Source organism: Aquarana catesbeiana, linkage group LG05, assembly GCF_042186555.1.
Source record: "Aquarana catesbeiana isolate 2022-GZ linkage group LG05, ASM4218655v1, whole genome shotgun sequence".
NCBI lineage: Eukaryota > Metazoa > Chordata > Amphibia > Anura > Ranidae > Aquarana > Aquarana catesbeiana.
The window spans coordinates 591,029,444-591,048,679 of record NC_133328.1 but is presented as its reverse complement, the minus strand read 5'-3'; the positions used below and the strand labels follow the sequence as shown (position 1 = coordinate 591,048,679).

Here is a 19,236-nt window from a genome sequence, read left to right as displayed (position 1 = left end):
GCGGGACCACTTACAAAGCACAGCGTGTCTTGGGCATGTGCATTTGAAAGCCAGCCGTGAAGCTGCAAGGAATCACAGCCAGCTTCCCACAGTAAACTTGCTGGTGGTGGGGACCCAAAAACCAGTGAAGTCCTTTTGTTAAACGTAAGCCGCTACAGCACATTCAAACTTTTTTTATAAATTAAGTCTGGCTCCATTAGGCAGCTTTTCCCCTTGTGCTTAAAAGGGATTGGCGTCCTATGTGTCAATGGCCTGGATATGCTATTTGAGCTGGAGGGACTTGTAGTGGGTCAATACTGGAAATTCTGGGAGCATTGGAGCAGAAACCTTCTTGTATTTAGTGCTTCTTATGTCTCTTGGAGACACTTGCAAGATCTTATCACTAGCCATTACAATGGTTCTCCTTGTTGAATGTTTTCTGAATTCTGCAAAAAACCTGGTTGATCCTGCTGCTCTCTGTCTCCACCTTCTGTTCATGTCCCCAATTCAGCTAGGGATTTTGCAGCTGTTGAGGCAACTCTGCACATTCTCAGTTTTCCGTGAGTTTCTATGCTGAGCATTTCCTCCCCATCACCTCTGAGCAGCCTATATAACTATAGAGTCACACATGTGGGAGTATACACAGTGGTAAATGACAGCCCACTCAATCCCTCCTCCTCCATGCCGACTAACCAGCTAAACACAATAGGGGTGGGATATTACATCTTGATTCACCTCCCTCTTCTAGGACACAGGCTGGAGGGGCGTGACGCAGCCTGTGACTGGCAGAAATCTGCCCAAACCATGTTATTTTCACAAAATAATACGGATTTCATTTCAATTATATATTTGTGTGGCATTTTTTATTATTTATTGATTTATTTTTACTCTGTATTCCAAAGGCTGTTTTTTTTATTTTGAAAATGTGACCAGCAGCTAAGGACTAGAAGCTCCTCCTGTTTATGTTTTCTTGCAAACAGACTGGAAGAGATCTGGGTCATGTGACAGCTGTATTAAGAAAAAGGTACTTAGATGTTTTTTTTTATTTAAAAAAATACAGTGCCATCATCCACAGAAATAGAAGGGACAATGTAACTTAAACAGTGTATGTTTAGTATCACATTAATTGTGCAACATTACAACCTTGGGCTTGCTGCTGGCATTCTAAAAACTGTTGATGTCATAGGTTGACAAGGAGGACATCGGGTGCTTGAGAATATCCTTGTGTGCCCTTCTATATCAGCACTTTAGCTGAATGAGGGAGAGAAACTGAGGGTGAAAAGAAATTCTGAAATACTAGTTAGTACCAGTGTGAAAAAGCGTATTTGCTTTGTAAAAATAAATCACCTCTAATGTTGGGTGTCCTACGTGTGTCAATGTAACTGCATTACGTAAACCTGCTAGTTTATTTTTTTATTTTGCTATGTAAAATTGTATAATTTTAAAGGATGCCTTGACTGAAAAAAAAGTTGAGAAACACTTATATAAAACACATTGTATTGCATGCAGGGAATTTCCAATATATGGGCAAATTTTCAAAACTTAGCAGATTATCCCTTTTACTCTACATTTCTCTGTTGAACTAGTTGGGAAAATCAATTTAAATATAGATGGACAGATATTTTATGCCCTTAGTTCTTGATAGGATGTCTGCCTGGCTGTATCTTCTCTTAGTTAAAATGTAAGGGCCGTTCACCATAAAATATGGAGATTACTATAATTTTGTTTGTAGATGGCAATGGAACCAGAGCAATTTCCCCCTTGGAAAGGTTCCAAAGATCTTTTGGTTCTCACCTCCTGCCACATGTACAGTATAGACTTTTGATCTTACATTCTGGAATAACAGTACATTCATTTTTCTAATAGGGATGTAGCAAAAAGTGTGACCCATTGTGACAGTGTAAGAACAGGCTATAAAAGAAGGGTTAGGATGTTACCATGACCTAGGAACCATAATGAAGTGTTTTCTGATTTGTAATTAATGCTAAGGAGTGTACCTCCACCATGCAGCCAAAGGAAGCCATACCAATTACATTAAAGTATACGTTCAGCTTTGGGAACATGTTACTTGTTCCACCAGTTTTTAGGGTGGAACATGTAACATGTTCCTGCTCCTGCAGTGGCTCGGCAATCCGAGCCCTGTGTGTGACAGCAGTACATGGAGAAGTTCCCTGCACCAGCTGTCATTTTTTAACCACTTCAGCCCCGGAAGGATTTACCCCCTTCCTGACCAGAGCACTTTTTCCAATTTGGCACTGCGTCGCTTTAACTGCTAATTGCGCGGTCATGCAATGCTGTACCCAAACGAAATTTGTGTCCTTTTCTTCCCACAAATAGAGCTTTCTTTTGATGGTATTTGATCACCTCTGCTGTTTTTATTTTTTGCGCTATAAACGGAAAAAAGACCGAAAATTTTGAAAAAAAATGATATTTTCTACTTTTTGTTATTAAAAAAATCCAATAAACTCAATTTTAGTCATACATTTAGGCCAAAATGTATTTGGCCACATGTCTTTGGTAAAAAAAATGTCAATAAGCGTATATTTATTGATTTGCGCAAAAGTTATACCGTCTACAAACTAGGGTACATTTTCTGGAATTTACACAGCTTTTAGTTTATGACTGCCTATGTCATTTCATGAGGTGCTAAAATGGCAGGGCAGTACAAAACCCCCCCAAATGACCCCATTTTGGAAAGTAGACACCCCAAGGAAATTGCTGAGAGGCATGTTGAACTCATTGAATATTTATTTTTTTTGTCCCAAGTGATTGAATAATGACAAAAAAATAAAAAATAAATAAAAAAAAAAAAAATTACAAAAAGTTGTCACTAAATGATATATTGCTCACACAAGCCATGGGTATATGTGGAATTGCACCCCAAAATACATTCAGCTGCTTCTCCTGAGTACGGGGATACCACATGTGTGGGACTTTTTGGGAGCCTAGCCGCGTACGGGGCCCCGAAAACCAAGCACCGCCTTCAGGATTTCAAAGGGCATAAATTTTTGATTTCACTCCTCACTACCTATCACAGTTTTGAAGGCCATAAAATGCCAAGATGGCACAAAACCCCCCCAAATGACCCCATTTTGGAAAGTAGACACCCCAAGCTATTTGCTGAGAGGCATGTTGAGTCCATGGAATAGTTTATTTTTTGACACAAGTTGCGGGAATGTGACAATTTTTTTTTTTTTTTGCACAAAGTTGTCACTAAATGATATATTGCTCACACAGGCCATGGGCATATGTGGAATTGCACCCCAAAATACATTTAGCTGCTTCTCCTGAGTATGGGGATACCACATGTGTGGGACTTTTTGGGAGCCTAGCCGCGTACGGGGCCCCGAAAACCAAGCACCGCCTTCAGGATTTCTAAGGGCATAAATTTTTGATTTCACTCCTCACTACCTATCACAGTTTTGAAGGCCATAAAATGCCAAGATGGCACAAAACCCCCCCAAATGACCCCATTTTGGAAAGTAGACACCCCAAGCTATTTGCTGAGAGGCATGTTGAGTCCATGGAATATTTTATTTTTTGACACAAGTTGCGGGAAAGTGACAATTTTTTTTTTTTTTTGCACAAAGTTGTCACTAAATGATATATTGCTCAAACATGCCATGGGCATATGTGGAATTACGCCCCAAAATACATTATGCTGCTTCTCCTGAGTACGGGGATACCACATGTGTGGGACTTTTTGGGAGCCTAGCCGCGTACGGGGCCCCGAAAACCAAGCACCGCCTTCAGGATTTCTAAGGGCATACATTTTTGATTTCACTCCTCACTACCTATCACAGTTTTGAAGGCCATAAAATGCCAAGATGGCACAAAACCCCCCCAAATGACCCCATTTTGGAAAGTAGACACCCCAAGCTATTTGCTGAGAGGCATGGTGAGTCCATGGAATATTTTATATTTTGACACAAGTTGCGGGAAAGTGACAATTTTTTTTTTTTTTTTTTTTGCACAAAGTTGTCACTAAATGATATATTGCTCAAACATGCCATGGGCATATGTGGAATTACACCCCAAAATACATTCTGCTGCTTCTCCTGAGTACGGGGATACCACATGTGTGGGACTTTTTGGGAGCCTAGCCGCGTACGGTGCCCCGAAAACCAAGCACCGCCTTCAGGATTTCTAAGGGCATAAATTTTTGATTTCACGCCTCACTACCTATCACAGTTTTGAAGGCCATAAAATGCCAAGATGGCACAAACCCCCCCCAAATGACCCCATTTTGGAAAGTAGACACCCCAAGCTATTTGCTGAGAGGCATGTTGAGTCCATGGAATATTTTATATTTTGACACAAGTTGCGGGAAAGTGACAATTTTTTTTTTTTTTTTTGCACAAAGTTGTCACTAAATGATATATTGCTCACACAGGCCATGGGCATATGTGGAATTACACCCCAAAATACATTCTGCTGCTTCTCCTGAGTATGGGGATACCACATGAGTGGCACTTTTTGGGAGCCTAGCTTCATACGGGGCCCCGAAATCCAATCACCGCCTTCAGGATTTCTAAGGGCGTTAATTTTTGATTTCACTCCTCACTACCCATCACAGTTTCGAAGGCCATAAAATGCCAAGATAGCACAAAACCCCCCAAAATGACCCCATTTTGGAAAGTAGACACCCCAAGCTATTTGCTGAGAGGCATGGCGAGTATTTTGCAGCTCTCGTTTGTTTTTGAAAATGAAGAAAGACAAGAAAAACGTATTTTTTTTTTCTTTTTTCAATTTTCAAAAGTTTGTGACAAAAAGTGAGGTCTGCAAAATACTCACTATACCTCTCAGCAAATAGCTTTGGGTGTCTATTTTCCAAAATGGGGTCATTTGGGGGGGGTTTATGCCATCTGGGCATTCCATGGCCTCCGAAACTGTGATAGGCAGTGAAGAGTGAAATCAAAAATTTACGCCCTTAGAAAGCCTGAAGGCGGTGCTTGGTTTTCGGGGTCCCGTACGCGGCTAGGCTCCCAAAAAGTCTCACACATGGGGTATCCCCGTATTCAGGAGAAGCAACAGAATGTATTTTGGGGTGTAATTTCACATATTCCCATGGCATGTTTGAGCAATATATCATTTAGTGACAACTTTGTGCAAAAAAAAAAAAAAAAAATTTGTCTTTTTCCCGCAACTTGTGTCACAATATAAAATATTCCATGGACTCGACATGCCTCTCAGCAAATAGCTTGGGGTGTCTACTTTCCAAAATGGGGTCATTTGGGGGGGTTTTGAACTGTCCTGGCATTTTATGCACAACATTTAGAAGCTTATGTCACACATCACCCACTCTTCTAACCACTTGAAGACAAAGCCCTTTCTGACACTTTTTGTTTACATGAAAAAATTATTTTTTTTGCAAGAAAATTACTTTGAACCCCCAAACATTATATATTTTTTTAAAGCAAATGCCCTACAGATTAAAATGGTGGGTGTTTCATTTTTTTTTTTCACACAGTATTTGCGCAGCGATTTTTCAAACGCATTTTTTGGGGAAAAAACACACTTTTTAACATTTTAATGCACTAAAACACACTATATTGCCCAAATGTTTGATGAAATAAAAAAGATGATCTTAGGCCGAGTACATGGATACCAAACATGACATGCTTTAAAATTGCGCACAAACGTGCAGTGGCGACAAACTAAATACATTTTTAAAAGTCTTTAAAAGCCTTTACAGGTTACCACTTTAGATTTACAGAGGAGGTCTACTGCTAAAATTACTGCCCTCGATCTGACCTTCGCAGTGATACCTCACATGCATGGTGCAATTGCTGTTTACATTTGACGCCAGACCGACGCTTGCGTTCGCCTTTGTGCGAGAGCAGGGGGGGACAAGGGTGCTTTTTTTTTTTTTTTTTTTTTTCCTTATTATTTTTTTGCTTTTTTATCTTATTTTTAAACTGTTCCTTTCATTTTTTTTTTTTTTTAATCATTTTTATTGTTATCTCAGGGAATGTAAATATCCCCTATGATAGCAATAGGTAGTGACAGGTACTCTTTTTTGAAAAAATTGGGGTCTATTAGACCCTAGATCTCTCCTCTGCCCTCAAAGCATCTGACCACACCAAGATCGGTGTGATAAAATGCTTTCCCAATTTCCCATGGCGCTGTTTACATCCGGCGAAATCTAAGTCATGAAATGCTCGTAGCTTCCGGATTCTTAGGCCATAGAGATGTTTGGAGCCATTCTGGTCTCTGATCAGCTCTATGGTCAGCTGGCTGAATCACCGGCTGCATTCTCAGGTTCCCTGTTGGTACAGGAGAGCCAGAGAAAAACATGGAAGACGGTGGGGGGGGGGGCATTCCCTCCCACTGCTTGTAAAAGCAGTCTAGAGGCTAATTAGCCGCTAGGATTGCTTTTACATGAAAGCCGACCGCTGGCTGAAAAGAATGATACCAAGATGATACCTAAACCTGCAGGCATCATTCTGGTATAACCACTCAAAGTCCAGCAACATACCAGTACGTTGCTGGTCCTTGTTGGGCATATATTGTAAACTTTTTTTTCATGCAGCCTGTGGGCTGAACGAAAAAAAGATATTGATCGGTGGGTATGCCCACCATTAGAATACCTCCCTTCATCCACCCACTTCTAATGATGGGCATACATGCACCATTTATATATGCCGAAGCATGGGGGCATCCTCCCGCAAAAGGCAGGAGCAAATTGCTCCTCCACCCACTGCCCCCACGCTTCGGCATATATGCTGAAGTATGTAACTGTGGTGGTGAAATCACCTCCGACAGCGCTGGAGTCACGGCTTTATGTATCGTGGGAGCAAACGCTGTTGCTGTCAAGATAAATAAATCCGCGCTGCAACTGAATGGCGTACCTGCTAAGCAAATGATGGTTAACAAAAAACAAAGTAACATTACAGTATAACAGTAATACTTACCATACCTGCAAAGCAAATACAAAAAAAAAAAACATAGTAAAAAATAAAACATTTAACGCAACCTGTGCCTACCTAAAATATATATATGCCGAAGCATGGGGGCATCCTCCCACAAAAGGCAGGAGCAAATCGCTCCTCCACCCACTGCTGCCCCCACGCTTCGGCATATATGCTGAAGTATGTAACTGTGGTGGTGAAATCACCTCCGACAGCGCTGGAGTCACGGCTTTATGTATCGTGGGAGCAAACACTGTTGCTGTCAAGATAAATAAATCCGCGCTGCAACTGAATGGCGTACCTGCTAAGCAAATGATGGTTAACAAAAAACAAAGTAACATTACAGTATAACAGTAATACTTACCATACCTGCAAAGCAAATACAAAAAAAAAAAAAACATAGTAAAAAATAAAACATTTAACGCAACCTGTGCCTACCTAAAATATATATATGCCGAAGCATGGGGGCATCCTCCCACAAAAGGCAGGAGCAAATCGCTCCTCCACCCACTGCTGCCCCCACGCTTCGGCATATATGCTGAAGTATGTAACTGTGGTGGTGAAATCACCTCCGACAGCGCTGGAGTCACGGCTTTATGTATCGTGGGAGCAAACGCTGTTGCTGTCAAGATAAATAAATCCGCGCTGCAGCTGAATGGCGTACCTGAAAACAAAAAAATGGTTAAAACACATTAAACTATAAAAAAATTACATACCTGAAAAGCAAACATGATAAAACATAACAATAAAACATTGCAGAATAGAATACAGTAAAAAAGAGAAGAACAATAGAGAGAAAATAGAGAGAGAGAGAACAATAAAAACGACAACTATTTTTGGTTTTTTTATTTTATATTTTTTTTGTGTATTTTTTTTTTTTTACTTTTTTTTTTTTTATAACTAACTTTTAAAACTGTAACGGTTCCAGGTTTGGGTCTCTCAAAATGCGATGGCATCTTGGGAGACCCTGTGAAAGTGTGTCCTAGTCTGTGCAGTGCTGTACCCTACGCTAAAACTCAACTAGTGTATGGTAGCGTTCAAAACATTCACCAATGCAAAGACCAGGATTGCCAGGACAGGAGGGACAATAATACCGGGTGTCACGCCTAAATCCGCGCTTGCTGCAGACACGACATTTTCTTTGGGGGGCTCATTGGGTAGGGGTACTCTCGAGGACATAAGGAAAATGCCTCTCATGCAGCCGGCCTACTGCATTTGGTTGGGGAAGGTGAGGTGGAGCACCGTCTGGAAACAGAAGGGCTCTGACGATCTCTTCCTGGAATTTAAGGAAGGATCCAGTCCGTCCTGAAGCTCTGTATAGCACATGAGCGTTCAGCAAAGCCAATTGAAATAAGTATACAGACACTTTTTTGTACCAGCGTCTGGCCTTACGGGCAATTAGGTACGGCGCCAACAACTGGTCGTTGAGGTCCACCCCTCCCATATTTTGGTTATATTCGTGGACACAGAGGGGTTTCTCCACAACACCAGTCGCCGTAGTAATTTGGGTCGTCGTGTCTGCATGAAGGGAGGTAAGAACGAAAACATTCTTATTGTCCCTCCACTTCATAGCGAGCAAATTATTACACTGCAAGCAGGCTCTCTCCCCCAGCCTAAGACGGGAATCTACAAGCCGCTGAGGAAAGCCCCGGCGATTAGGTCGCACGGTGCCACATGCTCCAATTTGATGATCAAAAAGGTGACTAAAAAGTGGCACGCTCGTGTAATAATTGTCCACGTACAAGTGGTACCCCTTTCCGAATAAGGGTGACACCAAGTCCCACACTATCTTGCCAGCGCTTCCTATGTAGTCAGGGCAGTTGATCGGCTCTACGTGACTATCTTTGCCCTCGTAAACCATAAATCTACATGTATAGCCTGTGGCCCTGTCACAGAGCTTATACATCTTGACCCCGTATCTGGCACGCTTGCTGGGAAGGTACTGTTTGAATGACAAGCGGCCAGAAAATTTAATCAGGGACTCATCAACGCAGACAACTTGATGGGGGGGTAAACAAGTCTGCAAAACGTTGGTTGAAGTGGTTTACGAGGGGCCGAATTTTGTAGAGCCGATCGTATCCAGGGTCTCCACGAGGACGACAGAGTTCATTGTCGTTGAAGTGCATGAACCGCAAAATCTGCTCGTATCGTGCCCTGGCCATGGAGGCAGAGAACACGGGCATATGGTGAATTGGGTCAGTGGACCAATATGACCGCAACTCACTCTTTTTGGTTATGCCCATGTTGAGGGAAAGGCCCAGAAAGACCTTAAATTCGGAGACCGTAATTGGTCTCCAATCTCTGGCAAGGGAGGACTGGGGAATAGTGGCGATGTGTTGACCAGCGTACAAATTGCTTTGGTCCACAATAGATCTATAGAGATCTTCGGTGAAAAACAGTGAATAAAAATCCAGTGGCGTAAAATCAACTGTTTCCACCTGAATTCCGGGTTGGCCAGTGAATGGGGGCAATACGGGTGCTGCAGAAGTGGTGGGTACCCAATTCGGATTGGCCAATGCAGCAGGAAGGGCACTATGGGCACGACGGGCCTGTCTTTGTCTTCTTGGTGGCAGCGGGACATTACTTGTGCTTGCCACCTCACCAGCTTGAACTGCACTTATGGGACTCGCCACGTCACCACGTGATACTGCAGTGCTGGATGTACGACCAGGGTGTACTAGGCCGCTGGTGCTTGCCAGTTCACCAGAAGGAGTAGCGGCACTAGTACTGCTCTGCTCCATACGAGGGACCTGCGGTTCTTGCACTTCAAGGACAGAAGAAGAAGTTCGGGGTCTGGTACGCCTGACCCTAGCAGGGACCACAACTCCGTCGTCAGAGCTATCTGTCATGGAGCCGCTGTCCTCTACAGGTTCGTATTCTGAGCCTGAACTTGACAGATGAGTGACTTCCTCTTCACTATCTGTCATACTCAGAAACGTGTAGGCCTCTTCACTAGTGTACCTTCGATTTGCCATTTTGGCCTCTAAATTTAGGGGTACACTAGTGAGACTCACAGGCAAAAAAGCTCCTGACTGTCAGCGACTGATTCAAAAAGCTACCAAAAAACTGTTAGCGATCGCAGGGATCAGGCCTGACTCTGCGACCGCTGCAGTTATGTGTGCTTAGTGTTTTGTGACAGTTATCGATTGATACTGCACTTGGGTGGGGTGGGCTGGGCTGGGCCGAGGAGCAAAACGCAGGTGCTAGCAGGTATCTGGGCTGATCCCGCTAACACTGCGTTTTTTTGGGGGACCCTAAACTGCTGGGGAGTATAGATCTGATCGGATCAGATATCGATCCGCTCAGATACTATAGCACTAAGGGAGGTGTATGCTGCGTGCGTGGGTGTTAGCGGTACTGGCGCTAACCTGACGCTGCCTGGGGCGACGCAGACCTAAGCTGACCCTAAAAACTTAAGTTATATCACCGCCGGGCAATTAGGGGGTTAAACCTTTATAAGGTAATAAACGGCGGGTGCCCTAAAACTATAATAAACTGTAATAAACTATAATAAACTACAAAAAACAAACCAACTAACCAGCGTCACCCGTAACAATTATATGGTGATCACTGGTGAAAGGGTTAACTAGGGGGCAATCAAGGGGTTAAAACCTTTAGAAGGTAGTATATGGGGGTCCCTGTCGCTATAAAACACTGACAGCGAACCTATATACTTACCTCCCTAACTAGCGTCACCTGTGTCACTAATACAGCGATCAGAAAAACGATCGCTTAGTGACACTGGCGACGGGGGGTGATCACGGGGTTAAAACTTTATTAGGGGGGGTTAGGGGGGTACCCTGGACCTAAGGGGGGTACCCTAGACCTAAAGGGGGCTAACCTAACTGCCCTAACACTTATAACTGACACAAACTGACACCAATGCAATAATCAGAAAAAAAAAAAAAACCTGCTATTGGTGTCAGTATGTGTGGGGGTACAGGGGGGTGATCGGGGGGTGACTGGGGGGTGACAGGGGGGTGACAAGTGTGCCTGCGTGTTCTACTGAATGTGTAGTGTTGGTGCACTTACTTGGATGTCTTCTCTCCTCGGCGCCGGACGAAAAGACCGACTAGAGGAGAGATGACATCACTTCCTCGGCTTCTGTTTACATTCACAGAAGCCGAGGAAGCACATCATTGGCCAGGAGCGATCGCGAGGGGGGAGCCACGAATGAGTGGCCTCCCCCTCACCTCCGATCGACCCTGACCTCGATCCGACCGCCGCTGGCACCGGGGGGGGGTCCGATCGGACCCCCCACCCGCGGGCAGGCAAGGACGTACCTGTAAGTCCTTTTGCCTGCCCGTGCCATTCTGCCGACGTATATAGTCGTGCGGCGGTCGGCAAGTGGTTAAACAGAGCGGCTGTGCGGGGCTCTGCCCACATGGCCGCATCATTCATTCACAGAGTTCTGTGAAAGAATGCAATACAGGTATAGACATCCTTTGCGGCTGACGGCTTGTACTTTTCAATGAACTACCACGCCGCTATTGAGCACTGTGGTAGTTCCTTGATTCTTCCTCTCTGTGTTGAAACTGCCTGCCTGTACGATATATGTTGTACGGGCAGACAGCTCACACCTAAAGTCTGCAGGAGACATGCATGGCACCAGCAATATGTTGATCACTGGTGCAATGCTTTCCAGGCTCCTAAAAAGAAAAATAGTAAATGCATATTTTTTTCCGTTTATTTTTATTTTTTTAAAGGTGAACTTATCCTTTAAACACCTTCCGTTCCCATTCCCCTTTCTTACAATAATTCCCACTGTCTAGGTCCATGACTGCAAAATCCCATAGTAATATATTTATGACTACAGTTTTGCTTCCACTTATTATCCGTATGAAAATTACCCCAATTAATAAAAGGCTAAATAATAATAATGAAAAGTAGTCCTCTGTCTTCTATACACCCAATGTGCTCATGAACACTTCACAATGACAGCAGAGGGAAGGGCACAGTGTTTAAAACCAGTTGCAGCAAGCAAAACATAGGTAACATTGTTGTCCACTTACCTGGAACCCACATCCCGACCAGTACCACCACTCATACTGGTAGTAACCATAGCAAATGTTGCTGATGTCAATAGGTACTCCATCTACACTCACTCTCACCATGTAGTGATCTGCTGGCATAGGCCTGTATGGGAGAAAGTAACACTCTTCAATATTTATGAGCAAAAGTGAATTTGGAAGTTCCACAGTTTTACAGTCCCCTCCCCATCCAGCTAACACAGCAATGTAGCCGCACAGGGCTGCACAGATGCCGCGGCAAATAATAAATGACTACTGAATAAGGCCCCGCCGCAATGCATGCAGTTGCAGGGTAGTGGGTCCTCTTTTAAATCTGGTCCTTTCCATGTAGATACAGATTTAATAAATAAGTTTAAGATAATAAGTGAAAAATGTGATTGTTTTTTATTCAGTGAGGCCGTGCTCACACTGGTGTGTTGTGGTTTAGACACAGCGCAGTTGTATCCATGGTTTACATAAAATTCCCACTGACTTCTATTAGACAGTGCATTTACTGTCAGTGCATCAAAGATGTAACATGCAGATCTTTAATGCGCTTTAATGAAAACACACAATCTACTAGAATGGGTCAATGGGAACACATAAAGGACAGCTATCTAGGTGATTTTCAAGGAAGGTGAGAGCTCAAGGTGGGCATCGCCTGTGTAGTATTGTTTATGATTAATCCCATGAGTAAGTCGTGATGCTGAAACTTCGGGACGTTGGCTGTATGGCAACCAGTTATTAATGCTTGACGCTTTCCCAGAAGTGACGTTCCGAGGAGCAGGATCTCTCGTTGGTGAGATTCAGTTCACATATGCTGTGTCCGCTGTGACCACACTAAGCCAGTACTTGCTGCTGAAAGTTGATGTCTCTATGCTTTACTTGATCTTAGCTTATATGAGTGTAATGTTTGAAGCTTTTTAATAGAAATACATTTTTCACAACGATACTGCACATTTAGAGCACTTTGTTTTATTACATTTGGTGAGTAGGGATGGTCCCGATGTTCGAGTCGAATGTAATTTCGACTCGAACATTGGGTGTTCGCTTGTTCGCCGAACAGAGAACAATTTGGGGTGTTCGTGGCAAATTCGAAAGCCGTGGAACACCCTTTAAAAGTCTATGGGAGAATTCCAAAGTGCTCATTTTAAAGGTTAATATGCAAGTTATTGTCATAAAAAAGTGTTTGGGCACCTGGGTCCTGCCCCAGGGGACATGTATCAGGGCAAAAAAAAAGTTTTAAAAACGCCCGTTTTTTCGAGAGCAGTGATTTTAATAATGCTTAAAGTGAAACAATAAAAGTGTAATATTCCTTTAAATTTAGTACCTGGAGGGTGTCTATAGTATGCCTGTAAAGGGGCGCATGTTTCCCGTGTTTAGAACAGTCTGCCAGCAAAATGACATTTCTAAGGGGGAAAAAAAAGTCATTTAAAAGTGCTGGAGCTAGTGCCGGATATAATGAATTGTCGGTCCGGCAATACACATAAAAGTTAATTGATAAAAAACAGCATGGTATGGATATTAAGGGGAACCCTGTGCTAAAATGGCATGGAGGTCCCCCTCAAAATCCATATCAGACCCTTCAGTTCTGGTATGGGTTTAAGGGGAACCCTGCGCCAAAATTTTTTTAAAAAATGGCGTGGGGTCCCCGCAAAAATCCATACCAGACCCTTATCCAAGGACGCAACCTGGCAGGCCGCATGAAAAGAAGGGGGGGACAAGAGGTGCCCCCCCTCCTGAACCGTACCAGGCCACACACCCTCAACATTGGGAGGGTGCTTTGGGGTAGCGGCCCCCCCAAAGCACCTTGTCCCCATGTTGATGGGGAGAAGGGCTTCATCCCCACAACCCTTGCCCAGTGGTTGTGGGGGTCTGCGAGCGGGGGGCTTTTCGAAATCTGGAAGCCCCCTTTAACAAGGGGACCCCCAGATCCCGCCCCCCCCTGTGTGAAATGGTAACGGGGTACAATTGTACCCTTACCATTTCACAAAAAATGTGTGAAAATGGTTAAAAAAAAGACACTACATGCCTTGGGACCAGTCCTTTTTAAAAAAAATAAAACTGTCCCACAGAGTCTTCTTCTTCTTCTTCTTCTCGCGCTCCAACGGACCGAAAAAAAAAAAGAAAAGAAAAGCCACAAGCCGCCTACGATCTGCCTCCGTGGGAGGCACCCGCCGTAATGATGGGCCTCTCAAGTGACAATTCTTTTATAAGTGAGGGCAGAGCCACACGATGTCATCGCCGGGTGACCCCGCCCCCCTCTGACATAAGGGGATATCCCTATGGCTTTCCCGTAGTTTCAGAGGGGGCAGGGAAGTGACCCTGCCCTCCTCTGACGCTACAGGAAAGTCATAGGGATATCCCCTTATGGATATATATGGTATGGATTTTTGGGGGGGACCCCACGCCATTTTTTAAAAAATTTTGGCGCGGGGTTGCCCTTAAAATCCATACCAGACCTAAAGGGTCTGATATGGATTTTGAGGGGGAACCCCCCCGCCATTTTTTTTTTAGATTTTGGCGCGGGGTTCCCCTTAATATCCATACCAGACCTGAAGGGCCTGGTATGGAATTTAGGGGGACCCCCACACATTTTTTTTTAAATTTTGGTTCGGGGTTCCCCTGTGGGGAAATTCCATGCTGTTTTTATCAATAAACTTTCATGTGTATTGCCAGACCGACAATTCATTATAGCTGGCACTAGCTCTAGCACTTTTAAATGACTTTTTTTTCCCTTTAGAAATGTCATTTTGCTGGCAGACTGTTCTAAACACGGCAGACATGCGCCCCTTTACAGGCATACTATAGACACGAGGTATGAAATCTAAGGGAATAGTACACTTTTATTGTCACACTTTAAGCATTATTAAAATCACTGCTCCCGAAAAAATGGGCGTTTTTAAAACTTTTTTTTGCATTGATACAATGCCCTGGGGCAGGACCCGGGTTCCCAAACACTTTAGACTTTAATGGTGTTCGTGTGTTTGAACAAATTTTTTGCCTATTTGCATGTTCTGGTGCGAATCGAACGGGGGGTGTTCGGCTCATCCCTAATGGAGAGTCCATGATATTGGGTGTCACGTGTGGATATCGTTGGATGTTTAACCCTTTAAGGGTTGATGCAGTTTTGCCAAGCATGAGATTGCAAGGCAACATTGTTTGGGGAGTGCATTACCAAAGGGGAGTGGAAACACTGATTGCACGTGGTGTGCTGAAAGCTTTGAAGATGTCACATCAGGATATTTTCTTCTTTGCTTTGAGACCTATGGTCTCATGTATGGACTATTTAACCACTTTAGCCCCGGAAGGGACCAGAGCACTTTTTACAATTCGGCACTGCACTGTTTTAACTAGTAATTGCGCGGTCATGCAATGCTGTACCCAAACAAAATTTGTGTCCTTTTTTTCCCACAAATATAGCTTTCTTTTGGTGGTATTTGATCACCTCTGCGGAAAATTTTGAAAAAAAAAAGATTTTTTCTACTTTTTGTTATAAAAAAAAATACAATAAACTCAATTTTAGTCATACATTTAGGCCAAAATGTATTCAGCCACATGTCTCGGGTAAAAAGATTTCAATAAGCGTATATTTATTGGTTTACACAAAAGTTACCGCTTCTACAAACTAGGGTATATTTTATGGAATTTACGCAGCTTTTAGTTTATGGCTGCTTATCTCATTTCTTGAGGTGTTAAAATGACAGGGCAGTGCAAATCCCACTAAATGACCCCATTTTGGAAAGTAGACACCCCAAGGAATTTGCTGAGAGGCATGTTGAGCACATTGAATATTTTATTTTTTTGTCATAAGTGATTGAAAAAAAAAGAAAATTTAGTTGTCACTGAATTGATATATTGCTCAAACATGCCATGGGCATATGTGAAATTACACCCCAAAATACATTCTGCTGCTACAGTTTCAGAGGCCATGAAATGCCCATATAACTCAACCCCCCCAAATGACCCCATTTTCGAATGTAGACACCCCAAGCTATTTGCTGAGAGGCATGTTGAGTCCATGGAATATTTTATATTTTGTCACAAGTTTCAATTACAATATTTTTTTTTTTCACAAAGTTGTCACTAAATGATATATTGCTCAAACATGCCATGGGCATATGTGAAATTACACCCCAAAATACATTCTGCTGCTTCTCCTGAGTACGGGGATACCACATGTGTGGAACTTTTTGGCAGTCTAGCCGCGTACAGGACCTCGAAAACCAATCACTGTCTTCAGGCTTTCTAAGGGCGTAAATTCTTGATTTCACTTCTCACTACCTATCACAGTTTCTGAGGCCATGGAATGCCCAGACAGCACAACCCCCCCCATGACCCAATTTTGGAAAGTAGACACCCCAAGATATTTCCTGAGACGCATCTTGAATATTTTGCAGATCTCGCTTTTTGTCACAAAGTTTTGAATATTGAAAAAAGAAAAAAAAATACATTTTCCTTTTCTTTCTTCATTTTCAAAAACAAATATAATACTCACCATGCCTCTTAGTAAATAGCTTGGGGTGTCTACTTTCCAAAATGGGGTCATTTGGGGGGGTTTGTGCTATCTGGACATTTCAGGGCCTCCGTAACTGTGAAAGGTAGTGAGAAGTGAAATCACCATTTTACACCCTAAGAAAACTTGAAGGCGGTGATTGGTTTTCGGGGTTCTGTACGTGGCTAGGCTCCAAAAAATTACCACACATGTGGTATCCTCATACTCAGGAGGAGCAGCAAAATGTATTTTGGGGTGTAATTTCACATATGCCCATGGCATGTTTGAGCAATATATCATTTAGTGACAACTTTGTGAAAAAAAATGTATTGCCATTTTCCCGAAACTTGTGGCAAAATATAAAATATTCCATGGACTCAGCAAATAGATTGGGGTGTCTAATTTCCAAAATGGGGTCATTTGGGTGGAGGGGGGTGTGCTATCTGGGCATTTCATGGCTTTCGAAACTGTGTAAGGTAGTAAAGAGTGAAATAGAAACTTTACGCCCTTAGAAAGCCTGAAGGCGGTGATTGGTTTTTGGGGTCCTGTACGCAGCTAGGCTCCCAAAAAGTCTCACACATGTGTTATCCCTATACTCAGGAGAAGCAGCAGAATGTATTTTGGGGTGTAATTTCACATACAGTGCCTTGCAAAAATATTCACCCCCCTTGGCTTTTTACCTATTTTGTTACATTACAGCCTTTAGTTCAATGTTTTTTTTTTAATATGAATTATATGTGATGGATCAGAACACAATAGTCTAAGTTGGTGAAGTAAAATTAGAAAAATATATACATAAAACTATTTTTAAGAAATAAAAAAACTGATAATTGGCATGTGCGTATGTATTCACCCCCTTTGTTATGAAGCCCATAAAAAGCTCTGGTGCAACAAATTACCTTCAGAAGTCACATAATTATTGAAATGATGCCCATCTGTGTGCAATCTAAGTGTCACGTGGTCTGTCATTACATATACACACCTTTTTGAAAGGCCCCAGAGGCTGCAACACCTAAGCAAGAGGCACCACTAACCAAACACTGCCATGAAGACCAAGGAACTCTCCAAACAAGTAAAGGACAATGTTGTTGAGAAGTACAAGTCAGGGCTAGGTTATAAAAAAATATCCAAATCTTTGATGATCCCTAGGAGCACCATCAAATCTATCACAACCAAATGGAAAGAACATGGCACAACAGCAAACCTCTCCTTAGGTGAAAAAACTAATAATTGTGATAAAAATAAAAAATAAAGATGTAAAACAAACAGAGTCACATTCAGTATATAGCTGGTCTAGCCATGTATGAAATAGTGCTTGTAGCTAATCTTGCCATGTGTAAAGTAGTCACAAACGTGTAAAAATTAGGAGAGGGTGGGGGGGAGGGGAAAGGGGGAGGGGATGTGGGTAAGATATGGTAGAAAATGATCGCTTAAAATACAATGTTAAATGAAGATCATTCAAAAAGTGCACATGTGCAAAAAATATTAACATAAAAAGTCCTTTTATAACACAGTGATTTTCAGTGCAGTATTCGTTCTTTTGGTTCCCTTGGTGATAATATCCTTAGTTACATTAATAAAGGTGCTGTTTAAATCCTGTGCTCTTAATGTGTGAACACTCACCAACTATCTTCACCCCTTCTGGGGTATCAGGCAGTCACAGTCTATGCCACTGTGCGGCAATTCCTGGCAGTCTCAGGATTGTGGTATTTCACATAAAAAGAGAAGGGATGCCCATAGCGTAAAACCGACCAGTTGATGACGCTGTACTTAATTGCCCGTAAGGCCAGATGCTGGCACATAAAAGTGTCTGTATACATATTCCAATTGGCTCTGCTGAACGCTTATGTGCTATACAAATCTTCAGGACGAACAGCGCTGTAGGAGGTGATTTCACCAAGACAGATAAAAAAAAAATGGTGTATGCCCATCATTAGAAGTGGGTGGATGCAGGGCGGTATTCTAATGGTGGGCTTACCCACCGATCAATCTCTTTTTTTGTTCAGCCCACAGGCTGCATGAAAAAAAGGACATTACAATATATGCCCAACAATGGACTTTGAGTGGTTATACCAGAATGATGCCTGCAGTTTAGGTATCATCTTGGTATCGTTCTTTTCAGCCAGCATTCAGCTTTCATGTAAAAGCAATCCTAGTGGCTAATTAGCCGCTAGACTGCTTTTAGAAGCTGTGGGAGGGAATGTCCCCCCCTCCCGCCGTCTTCCATGGTTTTCTCAGGCTCTCCTGCCTTACCGGGGGAAGCTGAGAATGCAGCTGGTGGTTCCGCCAGCTGACCATAGAGCTGATCGAAAACCAGCATGGCACCAATCATCTCTATGGCCTAAGAAATGGGAAACTACAAGCATTTCATGACTTTGGTTTCACCGGATATAAACAACGCCATTAGGAAATTGGGAAAGCATCTTATCACACCAATCTTGTTGTGGTCAGATGCTTTAAGGACAGAGGAGAGATCTAGAACACCCATGCAATCTGATTCTGGTGTGGATAATAAAGGGTCCTGCACCAGTTTGGTGTGAATGCAGTGCGATTTGAGCCATACAAATTGCACCCCAGAGACACCACATGTAATTCACACAGGAATGTGCTGTGATTGCTGTGCGAATTACACGTGGTGTCTCACACCGCAATAGTGTGAACCCGGGCTGAGGCCTTAAAGCCAGCTGCAGCATTCCCCTTGGCAGGGGTGAGCTCAGGTGTGTTTGGATCCTAGTCTGAACTATCCTGAGCTTTCACGTAGCTGCACATATACACTTCTCTTGTAAATGTGCAGCTGCAGACCATGAAATGTCTCGGCTGCTTACAATTGGCAGCGCACTGT

The 19,236-nt window shown here is 43.0% G+C and overlaps 1 protein-coding gene across 1 annotated transcript in view; it reads right to left on the bottom strand.

Moving 5' to 3' along the window:
* The window catches only part of LOC141146079 (fibrocystin-L-like), a 491,542-nt gene that overhangs the window by 349,437 nt on the left and 122,869 nt on the right, over positions 1-19,236 (bottom strand). Inside the window, exons 4-5 of the mRNA XM_073632839.1 lie at positions 11,931-12,026; positions 91-100 (exon numbers count right to left, since the gene is read on the bottom strand). Coding sequence (XP_073488940.1) covers positions 91-100; positions 11,931-12,026 — 106 coding nt within the window. The remainder of the gene's footprint in view (positions 1-90; positions 101-11,930; positions 12,027-19,236) is intronic.